The sequence below is a fragment of the Carassius gibelio genome, chromosome A16 (genome assembly GCF_023724105.1).
Source record: "Carassius gibelio isolate Cgi1373 ecotype wild population from Czech Republic chromosome A16, carGib1.2-hapl.c, whole genome shotgun sequence".
NCBI lineage: Eukaryota > Metazoa > Chordata > Actinopteri > Cypriniformes > Cyprinidae > Carassius > Carassius gibelio.
The window spans coordinates 13,120,080-13,139,420 of record NC_068386.1 but is presented as its reverse complement, the minus strand read 5'-3'; the positions used below and the strand labels follow the sequence as shown (position 1 = coordinate 13,139,420).

At 38.2% G+C, this 19,341-nt stretch overlaps 1 protein-coding gene across 2 annotated transcripts; it reads right to left on the bottom strand.

Annotated features, from left to right (window-relative positions):
* Positions 1–25: 25 nt before the first annotated feature.
* On the bottom strand, positions 26–19,122 carry LOC128030668 (B-cell lymphoma 3 protein homolog). 2 transcript variants are annotated; one of them, XM_052618471.1, is made up of 9 exons: positions 18,174–19,122; positions 16,847–16,952; positions 9,728–9,836; positions 4,127–4,334; positions 3,299–3,387; positions 3,050–3,127; positions 2,678–2,845; positions 2,019–2,079; positions 26–1,930 (listed from the first exon to the last, which is right to left on the bottom strand). In XM_052618471.1, exons 1-9 carry the CDS (start codon positions 18,700–18,702, stop codon positions 1,419–1,421), a joined length of 1,860 nt encoding a protein of 619 aa, XP_052474431.1. In that variant the 5' UTR covers positions 18,703–19,122; the 3' UTR covers positions 26–1,418. The 2 variants fall into 2 exon arrangements, with proteins under 2 accessions (XP_052474431.1, XP_052474430.1); XM_052618470.1 differs by having other exon boundaries at positions 16,847–16,955; positions 18,174–19,121.
* Between the last annotated feature and the right edge of the window lie 219 nt (positions 19,123–19,341).

Genomic DNA, 19,341 nt, shown 5'->3' with positions numbered 1-19,341 from the left:
ATTAGTCATGAAATGCACACATATGTATAAAAATATGTATTTTTTTATTCATAGTAAATTAGGTTACTATATACTATGCTGCACTTATATTCACACATTCATATGAAAAGCAAAATTCACACATTCACATAACTGTCAGCAACATCACCATTAAGTACCACTACAGCAAATGCATATTAAAACCCAAGTAGTTATAATTGTAATCAGTTTCTGAAAATTCTGGTAATGGTCAAAGACTCGCACTAAAATAAGAGTTGCACGTAGTCACAATTTGGGGATTTTGTGTATATGGCATTTTTGACAATAGTTGACAATGTCACTGCGTTCATTAGATAAACCTATCGTGGTGTCTATTGGCATTATACTTGGTGGATATCAGCTGTCATTTGTGTACCCTAATAACACCCTTTTGATAGCTGCAAAATGTAAAGTGCAATTTCTGACATTTTTTTTTTAAAACATGAATGCACTTAAAGATTGTATGTGTGTGTGTGTCAAATTAATTTGAATAACTAAAATCTGGAAAATCTGAACATGGGAAAGCCAATACGATGTCACTAAACACACTGACCAACATGCAGTTTCGATTGTAAACAAGAAGAAAATTGCAAATGAAAACAAAATATTTTTTTTTTAATAATTCTGACATCTTGCTATTGAAGTATAAATATCATAACCTTTTATAATACATGACAAAATTACCATAATTTCAAATACGCAGCAAAACACTTGGTAACACAAATATACACTTACACATTATTGATTTGGAAAAAACAATATCAGAATCAACATATATTTGAAAAATGCTTAGAAACAAATAAATGCTATAAATCAGTCAGTATGTTGTCCAACCACAAATAATATTCAAACAACACCATTTAAAGGGATAATTCACCCCAAAATCATCATTTATTAACCCTAATGTCATTCCATCTTACAATGGAAGTCAATGGTTACCAAAACTGTTTGGTTACCATCATTCTTCAAAATACGTTCTGCAGAAGAAAGAAACTTATACATGTTTGGAACAACATGAGGGTGAATTAATGATGACAGAATTTTCATTTTCGGGTGATTTATCCCTTTAAAGGTGGGAATTCACCCTCTAAACCTATTTGAATGTCTGTCTTGTGCTGAACAAAAGGAAGATATTCAGAAATTTTTGCTTGCCAAACAGTCGCTGTTGGCCATTGACTTCCATGGTATTTTTTGTTTTCTTCCGTACTATGGATGTCACTGTCTACCAGCAACTGTTTGGTTAACATACCAATTCATCCTCATATCTTATTTTCTGTTCAGCAGAAGAAAGAAACTACAGGTTTGGAACAGTGTGAGGCTGAGTGAATAATGATAGAATATTCATGTTTGGGTGAACAATCCCCTTTAAGATGACCAGCTGCTTAAACATCGAGCAACTATCAACTCACACCTCTTTCTTCACTGTTTGCACTCACAGTAGACATGTCTGATTGATCACTGCTGCGACTGGATGGCCGTGATTGGTTAACGGCACCTTGTGAAGGAGAGCCATATGTGGCAGGCACAGGGAAACTGGGGACTAAGATAATCCGTGCATCTTGGTAATAAGGAGGTGTTTGAATAGCAGTGGGATAGTAAAATGAGCAATCTGTGAATGGCATCCTTCTCTGGATATGAGGGACAGCGGGCTTAATTTGGTTGTACCCAGACGGTAACAGATATGGGTAATGATGGAGTGCCATTCCGTAGCCTGCCCTGTTGTCCACTGCTACATTATGGTGTGTCCGTGGCAACATTTGCAGTGTTTCTTCACTGCTGTTCATCGGTGACCGATGCTCTGAAATGTTGTCTGCTGACTGACTTCGGGGTAAAACTGGAGTCACAGGAGAATGTGGGGAGAAACTGGGAGTCGTTCGAGGGGAATGGGTGGAGCTGCCAGGGGACAGAGAGCCTAAACAGCAGAGCAAAATTTGAGTGAACATCTTTAAACAAGGTGTTTAGAAATAAACCCACTCTTGTAATTTCAGAGAGATGCTTACCATTACTGCCAGTTTTCACAGTGCTGCTACGAGTGCCTCTCCCACGCAGCACATCAGATACCTTAAAACAAAACCACATGAATAATTGTATTTCGAAAAGTCACAGAAGTTATGGATTATGAGGCTAATGGGGGTTTCGACTCCAAGGGCCACGAACTGAACTGACACAGGAAATAAGGCTAAAATTTGAGATGAATTTGATGATGTGAAGTAAAGATACGATAGTTATATAAAGCTAAAGTTTCTAAAGTGAAAGCATTTTAAGCAAAATTTCATCAATAAAGTTCAAATACAGAGATTTTTAAACGCAGTTGTGGAATGTAAAGTTGCAATTATTATTTTTGTTGTTGTTTGTTTCTTACAAGAAAGGGTCTTCATACAACTATAATCCATCTTTGTTGATATGTCTGTGTGGTAATTAATATGCAATAAAACTGAGCAATGAAAGTTCTGTGAATCGCCACTTGCTGGCAGTGTTTGCATTTTAAATATAATCTGAATCTATAAACTATTGTAATGAAAGATTTAAACAACTTTCTGTATTTTTGTCAAAACAATGCTGATGAACATAAAAAAATAATAATAATTCATCACTAGGCATGACTGATTAATATATAGTGTGTTTCCAAATAAACGAATGCCATTCTTTTAGTTCTTACTTTTTTGTTTTTCGCGACCATGATGGCAGTATCGTTATGGTTGTTTTTCAGACTACTGTCGGCTCCATTTTTCAGCAAGACCCTGACGATCTCTATATGACCCCTGCCACAGGCGCTGTGCAATGCTGTATTCCCACTGTAAGACTGTGCGTTCACATCACACCCACTCTGAAAGACACATTGTGAACATGAATAACCACACACACGGATAAAAACGGAGTAATAAAGATCAATAGTTAAAGGTTTCAGTCTCATGGTTATACGCGTTCATCCCTGTGCTCACTAACAGATATGAACAAAATAGAAATGAAGGGAACCGATTGTGAAACAAATGAAGACTCATCAAATGTATATTTATGTATGCACACACACCTCAATCAGAAAGATGACTATGTCAGTAAAGTTGTTTTCTACAGCATGAACCAGTGGACTTCGACCACTCTTATTATCCTGTGATAAAAGAGTAAAAAGAGACCCAGTAAACACATAGCGTGTGAAGCAAAGATTATAGATCATAATACACAACTCGTGCCCCGTGCAATAACTCATGCATGAGGAAAATATAATAACATCACACCAGACAACATAACAGGTAGTGGAAATGATGACAAACTCACTGACCCCAGCGTTGACTTCAGCTCCACTCTTCAATAAGATTTGTGCCAACGTTTTATCTCCATTCTGCACAGCCAGGTGGAGAGGCGTCAGACCTTAAATTAGACATAAAAATCTTCAGGCTGTAATCTGAATGACAAAAATACATTTACACAAAAACACTAATACACCTCCTCACTGTGTTTCTAGGGACTTTTTGAATTGTGACAACAACAGGAAATGTCTCATGTTACATTTCATATGCATGAATGAAGCAAATACCAACTGTAAGGACTGTTTAGGACTACACTGACAAAATAAAATGAATAATAAAACTTTAGTTCTGCATAATTGCATAATCTGCATTTTTCTTTAGCAGTCCAGAAGGGGTTATGAGTAGTACACTGTTACAAGAGGGAATCTTTGTGTCAGAATCCACAAATAAACCTAGATGGCGATATACATCCCTCATTTCTGATGAACAAAAATATTCAAAAACATAATCAGACATTCATGCGGGAAAATCCATGACTAGTAGACTACTTTTTCTGTCTACTGCCCCCCAGTGGAATAAAAAAAAAGTTCTTCCTTCTGAAGTCATGTAGAATATTCAGATGTGTTGCATGATGACACAGACAAGTGAAATTATATTTTTACAGTTATGTATTTGTCCGTATTGCTGTACTAAACAGGACCATAGTCAAGAGAGGTTTAGTGTCAGCACATCTTTATGCAAGCTAACAGACGACTGAAATAACCGTTTTCTTTTTTTTCTGCTATGCTGCAAAAAAATTACCGGTACACAGACAAAAATGCATATAGATATACTCATGTAGATCTAGGTCCAGCACTTACCCTCATAGTTCCTCATCTCCAGATGAGGCGAGGGGTTTTGGGGGTAGTGTCTGAGGATGACAGACAGACAGTTGGCCTCTCCGCGCTCACAGCACAAGTGCAGCGCAGTCTGTCCGTTACGGTCCAAAGCTCCAGGGTCAGCACCTGCATCCAGCAGAGCTTTCACCAAAGCAGGCTGATGGGTTATTATAGCCAAGTGCAATGGTGTCTGGGGGGGTGACAGAGAGAGAGAGAGAGAGAGAGAGAGAGAGAGAGAGAGAGAGAGAGAGAGAGAAGAGAGAGAGAGAGAGAGAGAGAGAGAGAGAGAGAGAGACAGTTTACTGATTCAGTCAATTAAATCCACAATTATATTTAGACCGCATAATCAAAACTCCCACGACTCCTATTACATGTCAATATCTAAGCAGTGTATCTACAAAAATCTACCACTCTTGAGGTCTGATATGGTGTTCAGGTGTATTTCAGCTGATGAGTCACATCCTGGTGTGGATTCCTGTAACCATAGCTGCTAACCTGGAACTTGTCTAAAAGGTAAATGGGTAATTTCACCCAAAAATGGAAATAAGGCTGTGTTTTACTCACCCCATGGCATCCTTGATGTATATGCGTTTCTTCTTTCAGACAAAACTAGTCAAAATTCTTTCAGAGCTTCATGGGGTGAACAAAGGCCTTCTGTAGTGAATCGATGCGTTTTAGTAAAAACAAAATATTTTATTATTAAAACCGTAATAATCAGTCTAATCTAGCTTGCGCTCACTGTTGTAAATGAAGCAGTTCTGGGGGAATGACGTCTGAGGTCAGCTTTGCGCATGAGCTGCTCTGAAGTGACGCATGAAGAAAAGAGATCATCACATAATAATGTTCACTAATCAGAAGTACAAAATGAGGATTTGTAAAGAAGAATGTAAGAGGATTTCGATTTAAGCCAAGAGGTTACACAAGGAAACTTTAAAGAAATGTTGGTTTTCACGAGACTCACCGGCGCATGCACAATGCTGACCTCTTACATCATCAGCCCAGAGCTAGTTCCATGTACAACTGTAGGTACAAGCTACATTAAAGTGATTATTACATTTTGAAAATGGAAATTTTTCTTATAAAAATGCATCGATTTGCCACAGGAGGCCTTTGTCCTCCCACCGGAGCCATGTGAGACACTTTTTTTTTTTTGGACTAATGCATGCAACATCCGCTGAGTGGCATTTAATAGCTTGAAAGAATATTTTTATATACCTCCGAATGGATTTGTTTGAAAGAAGAAAGTCATATACACCTAGGATGCCTCTGGGATGAGTAAAAACAACCTAACTTTCATTTTTGGGCGAACTAACCCTTTAAAATGTCAGTTCCATAGATCTGATAATAATAGGATAAATTGGGCTAAATCTCCTTTGCAAACAGCCCTGCAGTGACTTATCCAAAATATTAAATATTATATAATTTATTTCAATGTCAAATAAAATTCACAGTAGAAACGTTAACTGACATTACAAGGCTATGTTTGTGTGTCTGTTTTGTGAGTGAACAGTTGGTTAATCTTGGTCAAAACAATCTCGGGTGAGTTTACTTTTGTTTCCTTCACCTGAAGTAAAATCTTACATTGAAAGAACTCGTGCTATCGACAGCAGTTAAATAATAAAGTCAAAGAGGTATAACACCAAGCCTAACAAACATGAACGGAGTCAAAATGGCGACATACTTCACTAGTTTATTTGAAGCTCCTTCATTTAACTCAGGCAAAGGAAGAAAAGATAAAACACTACATGGGTCACAGTGCAATCTTGCATTCAGTTGTACGCTACAAACACATTGGATATTAGCATTTTTGCTAATAAAGGAAGCTTATACTGCACACAAGTAATCTGTCAGGTATGTGTTTTGTTGACAGAAGAAGATTGAAAGATAAAAAGAGGTTGGTGGTTTTGAATGGTACCCACTATAGAAGGTCATCAGCTCAGATGTGCTAGCAGGACATGGAGGGGGTCGGTTTGACACTAGAGGGAGGGTGTTCCAGTAAGGCACAGTAGAGAGGAAAAAAAAAGTACAGCGAGAATGAAGACAGAAATTCCTCTGGTGTCACAATGTCTATGGCCCTCCCTTCCAATGAAAACAACTCTCCTATTTCCCTGAATCCTGTCTGACTCATCATGCATCACACACTTGCTGGTGAGTGTATGTGTTAGAAGACATGTTACCACACAAAGATTTGCTGGGTTTTTCTTTCTGCCAAGATCAATTGTATCACTACAAATCTAACGTAGGAACAGCGATGGACAAAACCCACTTACATCCTCTTTAGGCGAGCCCTGAAACAGGAAATTATATAAGAAATAAATCCCATACATTGAGAAAATATGGAGAGAAATTCTAGCGTAAAAGTGCCTTTCTCGTTTTACAATACCATTGAACCGGCAATAACTGACCAATAGGTTTAAAGAGAAACTGTAAGTGCTTGGAAAAGGAGGGATTAGAGAGACACAGAAAGGGAAAGGAAAAGTCAGAAATAATCGCGCAAAGGGAATGCTGACAGGAAGAGATGGATCAGAGAGGGAAAATCCCTTTCCTCTCCCCTGCAGTGAGTCCTCAGATTCCTATTCCTGTGTGTAAACACAGGGGGAAAAAAAGAGTGGAATGTTGGATGAATAAGGAAAGTAACTGAGTGGGAAGATGCATGAGCCAAAAACACACTGTAGTGAACTGAAACTAAAGCCTGCATGATTTAGCACTGATGAAGGGACCTAAAAAGATGGTTTGCTGGTCTTATCTGGTATAAGCCTGGCCAAGCTGGTGCTCAGCTGGTTTTAGACATTATCAGCCATCTTTTTTTTCTTCTATGGAGTAACATGCACCAACAAAATCACTATAAAACCAGCAAAAAGCATTGGCACAATTTGCATTTTATGAATGCTAATATAGTTATGCATAGTTAGGCAATTGTATAGTCGTCCTGCGAAGATCTATGGGTCTCTAATTTGTAGTAAAAGCACTTTTTTTCAGGATAAAAAAGATAAGCATGTTAAAAGGCTGAAGAAGAGAGAGAAAGAGCAAACGAGTGCAAGGGAAAGTCCCTTTTAATACCCTGCAAACCTCAACACAAGGTATGTTGAGAAACAACCCAGGGTGTGAGGGGGGTCATGTGACTTCTCGGAATGAGGATACTTAAGTTCAGATGCATGCAGCAGCCGCTTTACATGTGTTTGCACATACACTCTAAAAAGTATAAAACGTAAACTGAATTTTCTTACAGTCATGCTAACAACTCGTCAGCTTCGGTCTAGCTTGACTGATAATAGATAACACATAAAAACACATTTGTCATGCACACACACACGCACACACACAGACACACACACACGGAGCATGTTTTTTTTCTCATGTGCATTTCAAATGTTAGTGCCGGCGTTTGATCATGACAGACATGTGGGAGCACAATCATTTTTTAAAAGCGTGAGGAGTGGAAACGGAGACATTGTGATACAAGTCATTCTGGCACATACAAATTCTAGTGGTAGTAATAATGATAGCTGTAGTAACACTTGCCTCAGTACCAGCTGTGTATCTACTTACCATTACAAAACTGCATCACTCACTGTATTTACTCGCTATTCTTGAATTTTTAAACTCCAAAATTATTTTTAATTTTCAAGCAATGTGGCAACCAAAGTTACTCAAAGCTCCATCTAAGCTTCAAAGACATGCTAATGCACAGTTCACATTTCTGGGGAAATAAGAATTGAAGACAGGATATAACACTAAATGTAACCTCAACAATCTGACAGAAACGAGTTTTAGCCAGTGGCTTAGATGTACACGCAGCTTCTGGTAACTGCTGGATACCTGTGAATGTACAAGCGTTCATGTTTGTGTGTGTGAAAGAGTGCATCTGTGCGTCAAGTGAAACCTAAACATGAATTTGAGGTGATTTTTGAGGTCTGGCCAGACATGCAATGGCGGTAATTGATAATGCGGTTGGTGGAAGTAGGGGTTAACACAACCAGAAAAGGAGAAGAACAGGATGTGAAAGCCTGGGAAGAGTCTGAAAGGTCTGTGCGCTCAATTTATGTTCCTGACACATGGGGAAAACATGAGGACACGGGTTGCGTGTGTTGTGGTCACCATGTGGTGAGCACACAAGCCGGCAGGCTAGCATTTCTAGAAGTACTCAGATAACCACGAGCAATTCAGTGGCATTACCTGAGAACAAAAGTGTCCTAGGAGCAATTTCCTCTTCTGCTCAAATCTAGCTTAAAGGTATCGTGTGACAGTTAAGAATACATTTGAGGAAATTACAGTTAACCAGAGGGACAAGAATTTAGGTTTAACTAGCCTGGTGTTCTTTGTGCATTAAATTCTCTAATCTTCTAAACATTCACCAACATTAACTCTCTTCTATCTTGCTACATCCTGCTGCAAAGACCAAAGGAGATCAGCACAAATGTCAAAGCTCATTTTTTATAGAGGTTAACACCTTACAATAAGGTTTGATTCCTTAACTTTCATTAATGAGCTAACATTAACATTTCATTTGAAAGTATATGTTCCTGTGGCTCAGTGGTAGAGAATTGCATTAGCAGCGCATAAGGTCATGGGTTCAATTCCTGGGGAATACACGCTTTGGATAAAAGCATCGGTGAAATGCATAAATGTAAGTAAATGTATTTTCACTTCTACTGTTTATGATATATACCATTATTATCAAGTCAAATTTGTTCAAAATACAATTGGTCAAAATACAATTGGTCAATTTAACCAATACAATTTTTAAAGCTAAAACATTAAACATATATTAGTCTATGTAGAAATTATCATTAATCTAGAATAGATAAACATTTTTGACATTAATATCTTAATTTTAAGTAATTAGATTATTTAACTTATTAATAATAATATTAATTGTATGAATAATTCTATATCAATTTGAATCATTTAAAGCGGCAGTTGGTAACTTTTGACGCTCTAGCGGTTAATAAACAGAACTGCTTGCATCTTGCGGAAGAACATTGTAGCCGGAACTACTTCTCTCTGTTTATGTCTATGAAGAATCACAAAGGTACTGGGTTACTCCGCCGCGGTACGCCCGAAGCAATCTAAAATAGTCCGAATATAAACACTTATTATAAGTGCACCCTAGTGATTCAGGACAAGCTAAAAACACGGTTTGGAAAATGGATTCATGGTGTACTCGCTTATTATATACATTTTTCTACATTTTGAACACAAACAAAGTTACGGACCGCAGCTCTGATTGGTTGTTTTCTTACCGGGAGCGGTCTGTAACTGCAAATGGCAACAGGACCACTGGGAGGAGCCAGAGGAGCTTGATTTTTTCACAGATTATCTGTCTCATATTCTACTGTCAGGGCATAATGACAGGTTTAACAAATATGTAAAAAATATATTTTTACAAAAATTACCTACTGCAGCTTTAAGTCATCCTGCGCCCCCCTTGCACGTTTGCTAAGGCCCCCTAGTGGGTCCCGGCTTTGTGGTTGTGAACCAATGATCTAGATTAATAAATGCTTCCAAAATATCATTCATTGTTATTGTTCATGATATCTAAAGGAGTTTGTTTGTGTGTGTATGTGTGTTTGTACACTTTACCTGTCTTAGGTTATTGAAAACGTCCATGTTTATATGGGCCTGTTGATATATTTCAATAAGCCGGATGACCAGTTTACAATTCTCTTTGACAACAGCAATGTGAAGAGGCCTGTAAATGCAAACAGGCAAACAAACACATGCATTATTCACCAAACAAAACACTGCGTGAATGCATTAACATTAAAACACACAAACAAAATGATTAAATATTAAAATGTACAGTGATGCAATTCTTTGAACAATACAGGTATGACTGTCTTTTGAATGGCCTACACAGGTCAACCAACGAGTTTAAAAGGTTGAAAGAATAACCCTTCACCTGAGTGACAATCCTGTGCATGACTCATCCTGTACACAGTGGCTCTTAATGCAACCACAGTCAGTGAGTACAGAGAAATGCTTATCTCTATATCATTTCACAGAAAGCCTCTCTGAGGTGAGAGTGTAGAAGTCAAAGTTTGGGAACAGGAAGAAAACACTGGGTGAGAAAGAGAGAGGGACTCTTCATGAAATGTTTTAAATTATGTTTTTTTTCTTTCTATATCTGCTTCCAGTAACAGCTACTTTGGTTTGAAGTCACTTCCTGCCCTCAGGGACAATGGCACCATTCTTTCTGTTTTGAATACTAATTATCATTATATTTGCAGTTGCATTAGGGGCTTTCTCTGCTTTTCAGACTCCTCTAGCAGAACTTCCCATGAAACCCTGAAAAAATTACAAAGAAGAACCTTGCACTGACTTGAAACACAAGAACAGTGTATTTACAAGTGCAACAAGAGTCCTTTTTTTGCTTAGCAACCGATCAGTGTAACATGCAAAACAAGATTGAAACAAGTTCAAGATCATTTGTGAACATCCAGAAGTCATCTTAATAAAACACTGAACACTTTTTAGCAGGACTAACACTTAGGATTATGCAGACATCAATGTAGAATGTTCATTATGAACTATGAAAGAGGTCTCAGGAGTGTGGCAAGAATGTTAATAGGCCTGATGGGAAGTCATACTGCAACAGCAGGACAAATTATAGAGAAAAAGGGAACAGAGAAGAACAGGGACTCATTGTTTATATTGTCTTTTGACCCGTACTGAGTCATTGTGGGATTAAAAGCCGGAACACAGACAGCAGGAGAGCAAATGATTTGAATTATGGTACTGATTCATATTCCTACTGATATCAATGTAAATATTGTCCTAAAGGGACATTGCGATTGCTTCATGTGGGTTATTCCATTGTGGCAAGATAAAACAGAGGGAATTAAATTAAATACTGCATGTATAAGCACAAATCTATATATAACACGTATAAGAACAGGTGATGATTATTTAAAAAAAAATAAAAAAAGAAAAATCCAAAGCCACCTGACTTCTTGAAATATAACTTTCTGTTTGGAACAACATTCACTGTTGAATTAAACCCCTTTTTGAAGCATCAAACCAAAAGAGGAAGAGAAGAGCTCTTTAGTCAAAATGAATGCAAGCTGGCCTGATACAGGCTATGACCGGCCTCAGTGAACTGCCAAATTACGGTTTCTCTTTTCCTTGGTTTTCATAAGAAAGCAGAAGAGTTTATTAGTAGCTTAATTCTCTCTTTATTTGTCTCCTTTCCTGTAAGTGAGCTCAACGTCACTACACTTCAGGAAATCTCATGCTTTTTTAGTTCTGCCATCAGGGCCACGTGCTGAGGCCTTCTGAGAAGATGCTGCTTTGTTGATCAAGCAGTCTTCATCAAGTCTGAGGACTGTATGTTTACACAGAACATGTGAGATTGGCCTGCATCACAGTGCAAAGGCCACACTCTTTGCAAGATAAATAAATTAAGAATTGGTTACATTTCTAGGTGCATCTCAAAAAAAAAGGAACAGTTCTTTGTTTTCTTTCTTATATTCTAGATTCATTACACACAAATGCGACTGCTGTGACTGTTGACGTGCGACGCTGCTGACGTGTTATCTTTGTTATTGGGCGCACCAGAAAACACGTTAGCAGCATCGTACGTCAACAGCGCCGTGAACGCTCTCACAACAGACCCGGAAGAGAAGACAATGCTGAATACAGTCGTCATTTTTGTTATTTTTGGACCAAAATGTATTTTCGATGCTTCAAAAATTTCTAACTGACCCTCTGATGTCACATGGACTACTTGATGATGTTTTTAATACCTTTCTGGAAATGGACAGTCATTTTAACATTTGGGTGAACTAACCCTTTAAAGGCCAAATTCAGTATACACTTATTGATGATGCATACTTTGTACAAGCAAGCAGAAAAACTCAGAAAATAAACGCAAAGTTTAATATTTAATGTTTTCCCATAGAAAAACTTTATAAAAAAGAAGTGTAACCATTTAGTGCATTGCATTCTCGTTCCGGGCTCATCTGCTTGCCTGCATAAAGCAAGCAGCATCCATGAGGCATGTCCTGAATTTGATCTTTTAATATAACTTTTTAAAAGACACTTTATGTGTTTCCACATTAAACATTTTAGAATTTGCCACTGTTTTTAAGTGGGTTAAGAAATATTGCAGTGGGTGATTATGGATTGCTAATGGCCAAAACATTTTGTTCACATATATTTGTTTTATTCTTTTGAGAGATTATCTAAATATTTGTGGATTGGAACAGATAGAAAATTGACAGGCTTATGCTGCAGTTCTATGGATGTTTTGCCCGTGGGGTATTGGAGCCGGTCACGTGACTGAAAACTATCAATTGGTGAATTTGGCCAGGACACCAGGGGTTACGCCTATATATTTCTTTTGAAGGACATCCTGTTTTTTTTTTAATAACCACAGAGAGTCAGGATCTCTGTTTTTTTGACAGTATAGTGTCCCATCACTACACTGGGGCATTAGGACACACACAGACCACAGGGTGAGCACCCCCTGCTGGCCTCACTCACACCTCTTCAGCAGCAACCTAGTTTTCTCAGAAGGTCTCCCATCCAGGTAGATACCATGCTCAACCCTCATTAGCTTCAGTGGGCAACCAGTCTTGGGCTCCACAGTGATATGGCTAAATAAATAAATAAAAAGTACAGCTGCACACAATTAACAAATCTCTTTCTATAGCATTTTCAGTAAGTGCTATAATGTGTGCAGGGGCCTTTAAGTCCGGCAATTTTAATAAAGTCAGAAATTACAATTGTCTTTTCTATTGAGACTTTCATTTGAATAAAACATTTCTGAAATGAGAAAAAAAAATGTAGGACAGGATTTATCCATCAGGAGTTAATTGGATCTTTGCCGTTTGATAATTGCTACCATCTCATGTGATTGACAGGTCGTTGGTGAGTAAGTGAAGAATTGCTAGATTTCTAGTGAAGAATGAAGAAAAGTCCTCTACATCTTGGACGGCCCAAGGGTGAGTACATTTTCAGCAACTTTTCATTTTTGGGCTATTCCCTCAACTAAATCTTTGCTTGTCCCTCCTACATCAGAAAAGCCAGCATTTGGATTAACAGACCCATCATAAATATATAAACTAACTTTTATTTACCATAAATTACATATCACATGTATTTCTGTATGTGATAATCATTTGCTTTGCTGTCACTTACTATACTGCAGGCCAGAATTTACTTTCTCTCTCTCTTTCTTTTCGAAAGAAGAAACTCTTTGGGTTCCTGGAAGTGACTGAGAGTTAGTTAGACCGCAGCCCCAGATAAGGCCCAGGCTGAGACTGACGTAGGAACCTGAACATCATCAGAAGGAGATGAAGGGCTCATGGTGGGGCTGTGGCGCATGTGTGGCATCCTGTACAGCCCAGATACACAAACCTCTAACATCCCCTTCAACACACAGGCCTGCTTCTGCTCCAGAAAACAAGCTCAGAGGCTGAGACAAGACATAAACAGCCTGTGCCAAACACAAGACATGCAACCACTAATATAAAAACTATTACAGGAACAGAAGAGAAGATAAAATTCTCACAAGAAAGGTGATTGAAGGTAACCATGTGTCAAGGCTCTATGATTCTCTGCATAGCAATGATATCTGAAAACAGCCTACACACCATATATAACCTAAAAATATTTGCCATTTGACTTACAGTGCATTGGTTACATTATCAGAGAAACAAATGCATGACTTTGCTATCCACAGCATTACTGACCTCGTGCATTACTGTTTGAGCAACAGTAATATGTGTCGCTCCAAGCCTGTGTGACCTTTCTTTTGCAAAAAAACAAAAAAAAAACAAAACTGTTTAATATTGACATATTTTGTCAATATTAAAAGTCACTGGGGTGCAAAACATACAGTGGACCCCTGCAAGTTTCACTGAATTGACAAAATACAGACAAGAGACATTTTTCAAACTAACTTCTTTTATGTTCCACAGAATGAAGAAAGTCAGACATGCTTAGAACAATATGAGGGTGAGTAAAAGTTTTTTTTTTTAGAGGAACTAGATGTTTAAAGCATGAAAGACCTGCCATGCAACCTTATGGTGCTTCATATAAGTATGCAAACTATAAAAGAGGAGGAAGAAAGAAAAAGTAGGTATGAAGAGTAGAAATGGCACTGGTATATAAGCTAACAGTACAGAGCAAAAGGGGGAGAGAGAGACTGATATGCAACAGAGAAAAAGCGGTAAAAAAGGAAGTGAAGAGCGGATGTTTGGGTTTTGAGCCCATTCATTTTAAATGCACAAAGCAGTGAAAAAAATGAAAGAGAGAGCGAGAGAAAGACACCTGAAAAAACCGCAGTCACACAACAGACTCGCGCTCACGTCAGGCTTTCCCGAAAATGAGGGTCTGAGAATTGCTGAGAAGAAAACAAGGTGAGAGCATGAGAAGCCCATTGACGTAAGAGAGTACAGACAAGGGGGGAGGCAGTGTGAGAGAAATTAATTTAGGCAAGCTTGTTTTTCTGTTTGTGCAAATGCAGTTGATTGAAAAGCATGTTTGACAGATGTACATGTAAACAGTAGACAGAAACTAAGAAATAGGGACCTACTGGAAACCAAAACTTTGCTAACAACTATCAGCAGTGTATCAGTTCAGGGAAGAAATGTGGTTGAGAATGTGGTTAAAAAGTCTAACCAATAAAAAGCCATCAAAATAGCAACAGAACTAAACATTTTATTAAGAAAGCTGTACACCATAACAGTAAACCTCATCATTTGCATGCTATTTTGAACACATCATGAATTTCTTTCTTCTGTGGAAGATGAAAGGAGACATTCTGAAGAATTGTTTACTGGTCGCTCTTGTCTATGCAATTACATTGACATGCAAAAGCACCATTGACACATATGACTATTTGCATTCAGTGGGATTCAATCCCATGACCCTGGTGTTGTTAGTGTCATGCTCTACCATTTGAGCTACAGGAATGCTGTATCTTTTGACTCTTTATGATAGAAACAATCCAAAATGTAAAACTCATTTACTGATATCCTTCCTCCAGTGGAGCAAGCCAGTGATTTGATCTTTGAGAACAGAAACAGTACTACTTGAAATAAAGTAGATTCTGTGAACTACATTCAATCAAAAGATCTGACTTAAAAGAATGACCCATTCAGGAACCACTGTTCCTTTAATTAACTCTTTAATGAATTAACAGTAATATTCTCTCATCATTTGTTGTCCATCCATTGAGTTATAAAGATTGTACATGCGTGGCATGTGAAAACAAACCTTTAAGCAAGCACACTGGAGTGTCTGTTTACCATATTTGATGTGCTGTATGTATCTGCCTTGATCATTGTTTATATGTGAATAAAAGCTTTGATTAATCTGCATCATCATATGATGTGTCTAATGTGCTAATGTGTCTTTTCAGATACTTAATTGAAATTGCTTGATTTTTATGGCTTAATTTTACCCTATGATTTAAAATGTTGACAACATAGACTCTCAATGGATGAACAGAGATATAGAGAGAATATGATGTTCTGAATAGGGTTCTGAAGATGACCGAAAGTCTGAATGTTTGACAGTCTGACACATTTCCTATTGAGCGAATTTTCATAGGCGAATCCAATCCAGTCATTTTAACATAATCTGGAATTTCGTTTGAGGGCGAAAGATTTCAACATGAAGATTTCGCAGTGAATTCATATATCACTTCACTGCTGACAACAGACGATGGATGAGGGTGAGTAAATGATCACAGAGTTTTCATTTTTAGGTGGACTATCCCTTTAAGCATACACATGGGATAGATTTTATGAAGCTATGTGTGATGAGTCAAATAAAAATTGGGTTAGTGCTCCACATATTTCATTTCTCAAAATTGGAATTGGCTTCATTTGCTTACTAAGCATTACATGCGTACAGCGATGTTTTTATCTGCTGATGACTAAACCTTGATATCAATATTGCTTGACACCAGGTGTCACTTTTGGAGAAGTTTCGCTCACATGAGAAAGGTTATTTTCATACTGAGTAAATGTTCAGATATTACAGTAACACAGTACATGCGTTTGTGTTTGTTCCAGAGCCTAAGGGAGCCAGAACGTTCATCTCTGGCATCCTCATTATAGCCACACTCATAAAACCAACCCCTGAAACAGCAGCACATGAAACCAGTTTCTCTCAGTTACTCTTACTCATACCCACAAGACATACCTTAATCCAGAATCAGTCTCCCTTTCTCTGTTCTCAGAATCTCTGTTTTTGGTGTGGATCATCAGATAAAATCATTTTGGTAATCTTTTCTTATAGGAAGTTGAAATGTACTGGGTAAAAGGGGTCATGATGACTCTGTGCTTGACTCTTGTGATTCAGCTAAGACTACAATAAACAGAAGGCTAAGCCCGCTGAACCTATCACTCAAGAATATTTTTGGGATCTTTTTGTTCTGGATGACTAAGCAAGAATCAGAGTGACATATCTAGGATAATCTGGAATTTCCAAAGAGCCAACAGAAAGTACATGTCCACCCTAATAATACTCATAATTTACCTAGAGTTACTAATAATAAACCAATGTGCAGTTTAACTTTGAACCTGACCAGTTAAATATACAGTACATATTATAAAATATGGTTTGATCTACTTCTTTACCTGCTGAAATGCATGACAGACAATTTTGAGGGATTTTTCACCATAATCAGTTCTTGAACTACAACATGCCATGAAATGACTGAGACTTCATAAAGGCCAAAAGACTCACGTGTCACCATCTTCATCTTGACGTGTTGCCTCAGGAATATCTGCCAGCAGATGATCTGTGCTCTCCAGTGGAGGAGGCTGCCGAGGCCACTGGAAACATGTACAACCTGCTATAAACCCAGAGAAGAAGACCTATTTGTATTCCCAAACAAAATCAAGCATGCATGTCAAACCAACATAAATGAAATAGTTACGCACTAATTATTGTTTTTTTTCTAATTAAAAACTTAATCAGGATCAACTAAACGCTGGATTTTCAAAAGTATGTGTAATATTTAAGGTTTGCGGAATAGAATCTTTAAAATACGATGAACGAAACGAACGGTGGTTGGTTATTGGACATGTCGGTCAAACGACATGGGCGGGCCTTGGCCAATGAAAGCTGACAAGAATTCCAGACCTTCAGCTTCAGCGAGACTATCTCTCCCTCATCGGGCCCTTGGAATTGTCTAAACCTTTTCCCTGTTACAGTGCCCCTGAGTCGCAGTGTGCATATATTTGGTTTAGATAGATTATCTTCAAGAAAAGGTCTAACAGACTAAAGTTCTGCATAGCACATTTTCATAAAAACCAAGAAATAAGTTTTGACCCCTGCCAAATTATTACCCCCCTTGTTCAATTCACTACCTGATTGCCTAATCCTAACCCATCTCCCACAACTACTCCTAAACCTAACAATACTCAGTTGGTAATAATCTGGCAGGGGGTCAGAATTGGGCACAGCACCTGTAAGAGTGGAGAATGTACTAATATCAATGTATTTCGGTTTTTAGCCCAGTTCTGGAGATTATTATGTTATTATTATTATGTTAGATTATCTGTATAATGGACACTGTGGAGTGGTGTAAAACCAAGGCTGTCAATTTAGTCAATAATGGGAAGGTGTGGGGAAAATACTTTGACATTAACTCATGCATACAATTTACATTGCTAATGTTTTCAAACGGTTTTACCTTGTATTTTATAGATGTAAAAACTGATAGTCAATATGCGGTTTTGGTTATGTACTGCAAAAAAAAAAAAAAACAGAGAAACATTATGTTTTACAACACCACCCGTTGTCACCTACGCGTGTTAACCCACTGACACGTTTTGCAGGCTGCTGAACCAAACATCCTGCTGATCAGCTCAGTGGTTTCGTGTTGACTGTTGCTCGCTGACTGGACTGACCATGACTGCGCAATCATATGTTACGCACGCGCTCCACGCAGACGGACACACATACTTTCACAATGATATAACAAACTAAATTACGCAAAGACATCCAAGTTTGGAACTTTAAATATAAAGTTGGTGATCATTAAAAATAAACATTTTTGTAAACTTACGATATGGTGTTAAGTGTGACGGAAACCGGGAGTCATTAACGCTTGGTTTATGTCCAAATGTACAAAATATCCGCTGTGCATCTGTGTCTATCTGAGCCTCGGGGTTCTTCAAAACTTTTGGCTCCCGGCTAGGTGGATCGTTTCTTGGACCACTGTTGTCATGATCCACATCCAGAGGAAAAGGACGTTTCCTTGGCGGAAGTTTGGAAATTGAGGAATCAGCCAGTTTCCCTGCAGCGTTAGGGTTAGTTCGGGTTTGTTTGGCACCCTCAAGCGTCCTATTTCCCCTGACACCCACAGCGTCTGTTTGAGTACTCTGCGAAACTGATCCGTCACAGCAGTCCTGTGGCTCGGATGGAAGAACTCCGTGTCCATTGCTGCACTTGTGTCCCGGTTCCACCTGTCTTTCTGGAGCAGGTCTAGGGCGACCTTGGTCTGCCGCCTGCGCGCAGCTCCCACGCTCTCGGGTTTTGTTGGTAAGATCCAGTGGCACAGATCGCACAGTGTGATTACTGCCACTCATGGTCATTGTCCTCAGGTAGGCGATATATGGGTTTTAGACGAATCCTTTTATCAACATTATGTAAATCTCAATCTCTTCTTGATCCCAAGATGACTATCACCTCAGGTTGCCTAGATTAAACAACATACTTACATTTGTTCTGCTCAAGATGTTTTAGCACAGCTCACTGAAGCACTTAAAGTCATAGTCTTCTCTTATGCACAAGTTTTCTATTCAAATGAAAAGTAAAAAAAAAAAAAAATAGAACTGAATAAAAATCCTAAATAATTGGCTATACGTGCAATTAGAATAATGACGTTTTAGGGCAATGACAATATGTCATGTGCATTAATATTATCATTATTATTATTATTGACCACGCACTGCTGTCATGATGATAACCTGTGTGCTGTTCTGCTGTCTCTGTAATCTGAACTAAATTCACAGTCTCCCTCTCTCATTCACTCAAATTAGGAAGTAGGAGGGTGAGTGAACTCTGGGGTTTCCCCTTTCAGATATAACTGAATCGTTCGCAAGCTTCTCATTTGCGACACGATTAAAAGGTACTGCTGAGGCTCTTTGCAGTTTAGATGAAAATTGTAGCATTTATTAGTAGGTTCACTTTGTATTTGACAATCAGGACCAGTAAAGGTTTCGTTTTAGGTG

Bases quoted from the DNA above. Each gene is read 5' to 3' on its own strand.
- LOC128030668 (XM_052618470.1), bottom strand. From the start codon at position 18,702: ATGACCATGAGTGGCAGTAATCACACTGTGCGATCTGTGCCACTGGAT. The intron at 9,837-16,846 runs GTGAGTCTTTTG...TTGCATTTACAG, and splicing joins CAAGATGAAGATGGTGACAC to GCCTCTTCACATTGCTGTTG. The intron at 3,128-3,298 runs GTCAGTGAGTTT...CTTTTATCACAG, and splicing joins GAGCTGAAGTCAACGCTGGG to GATAATAAGAGTGGTCGAAG.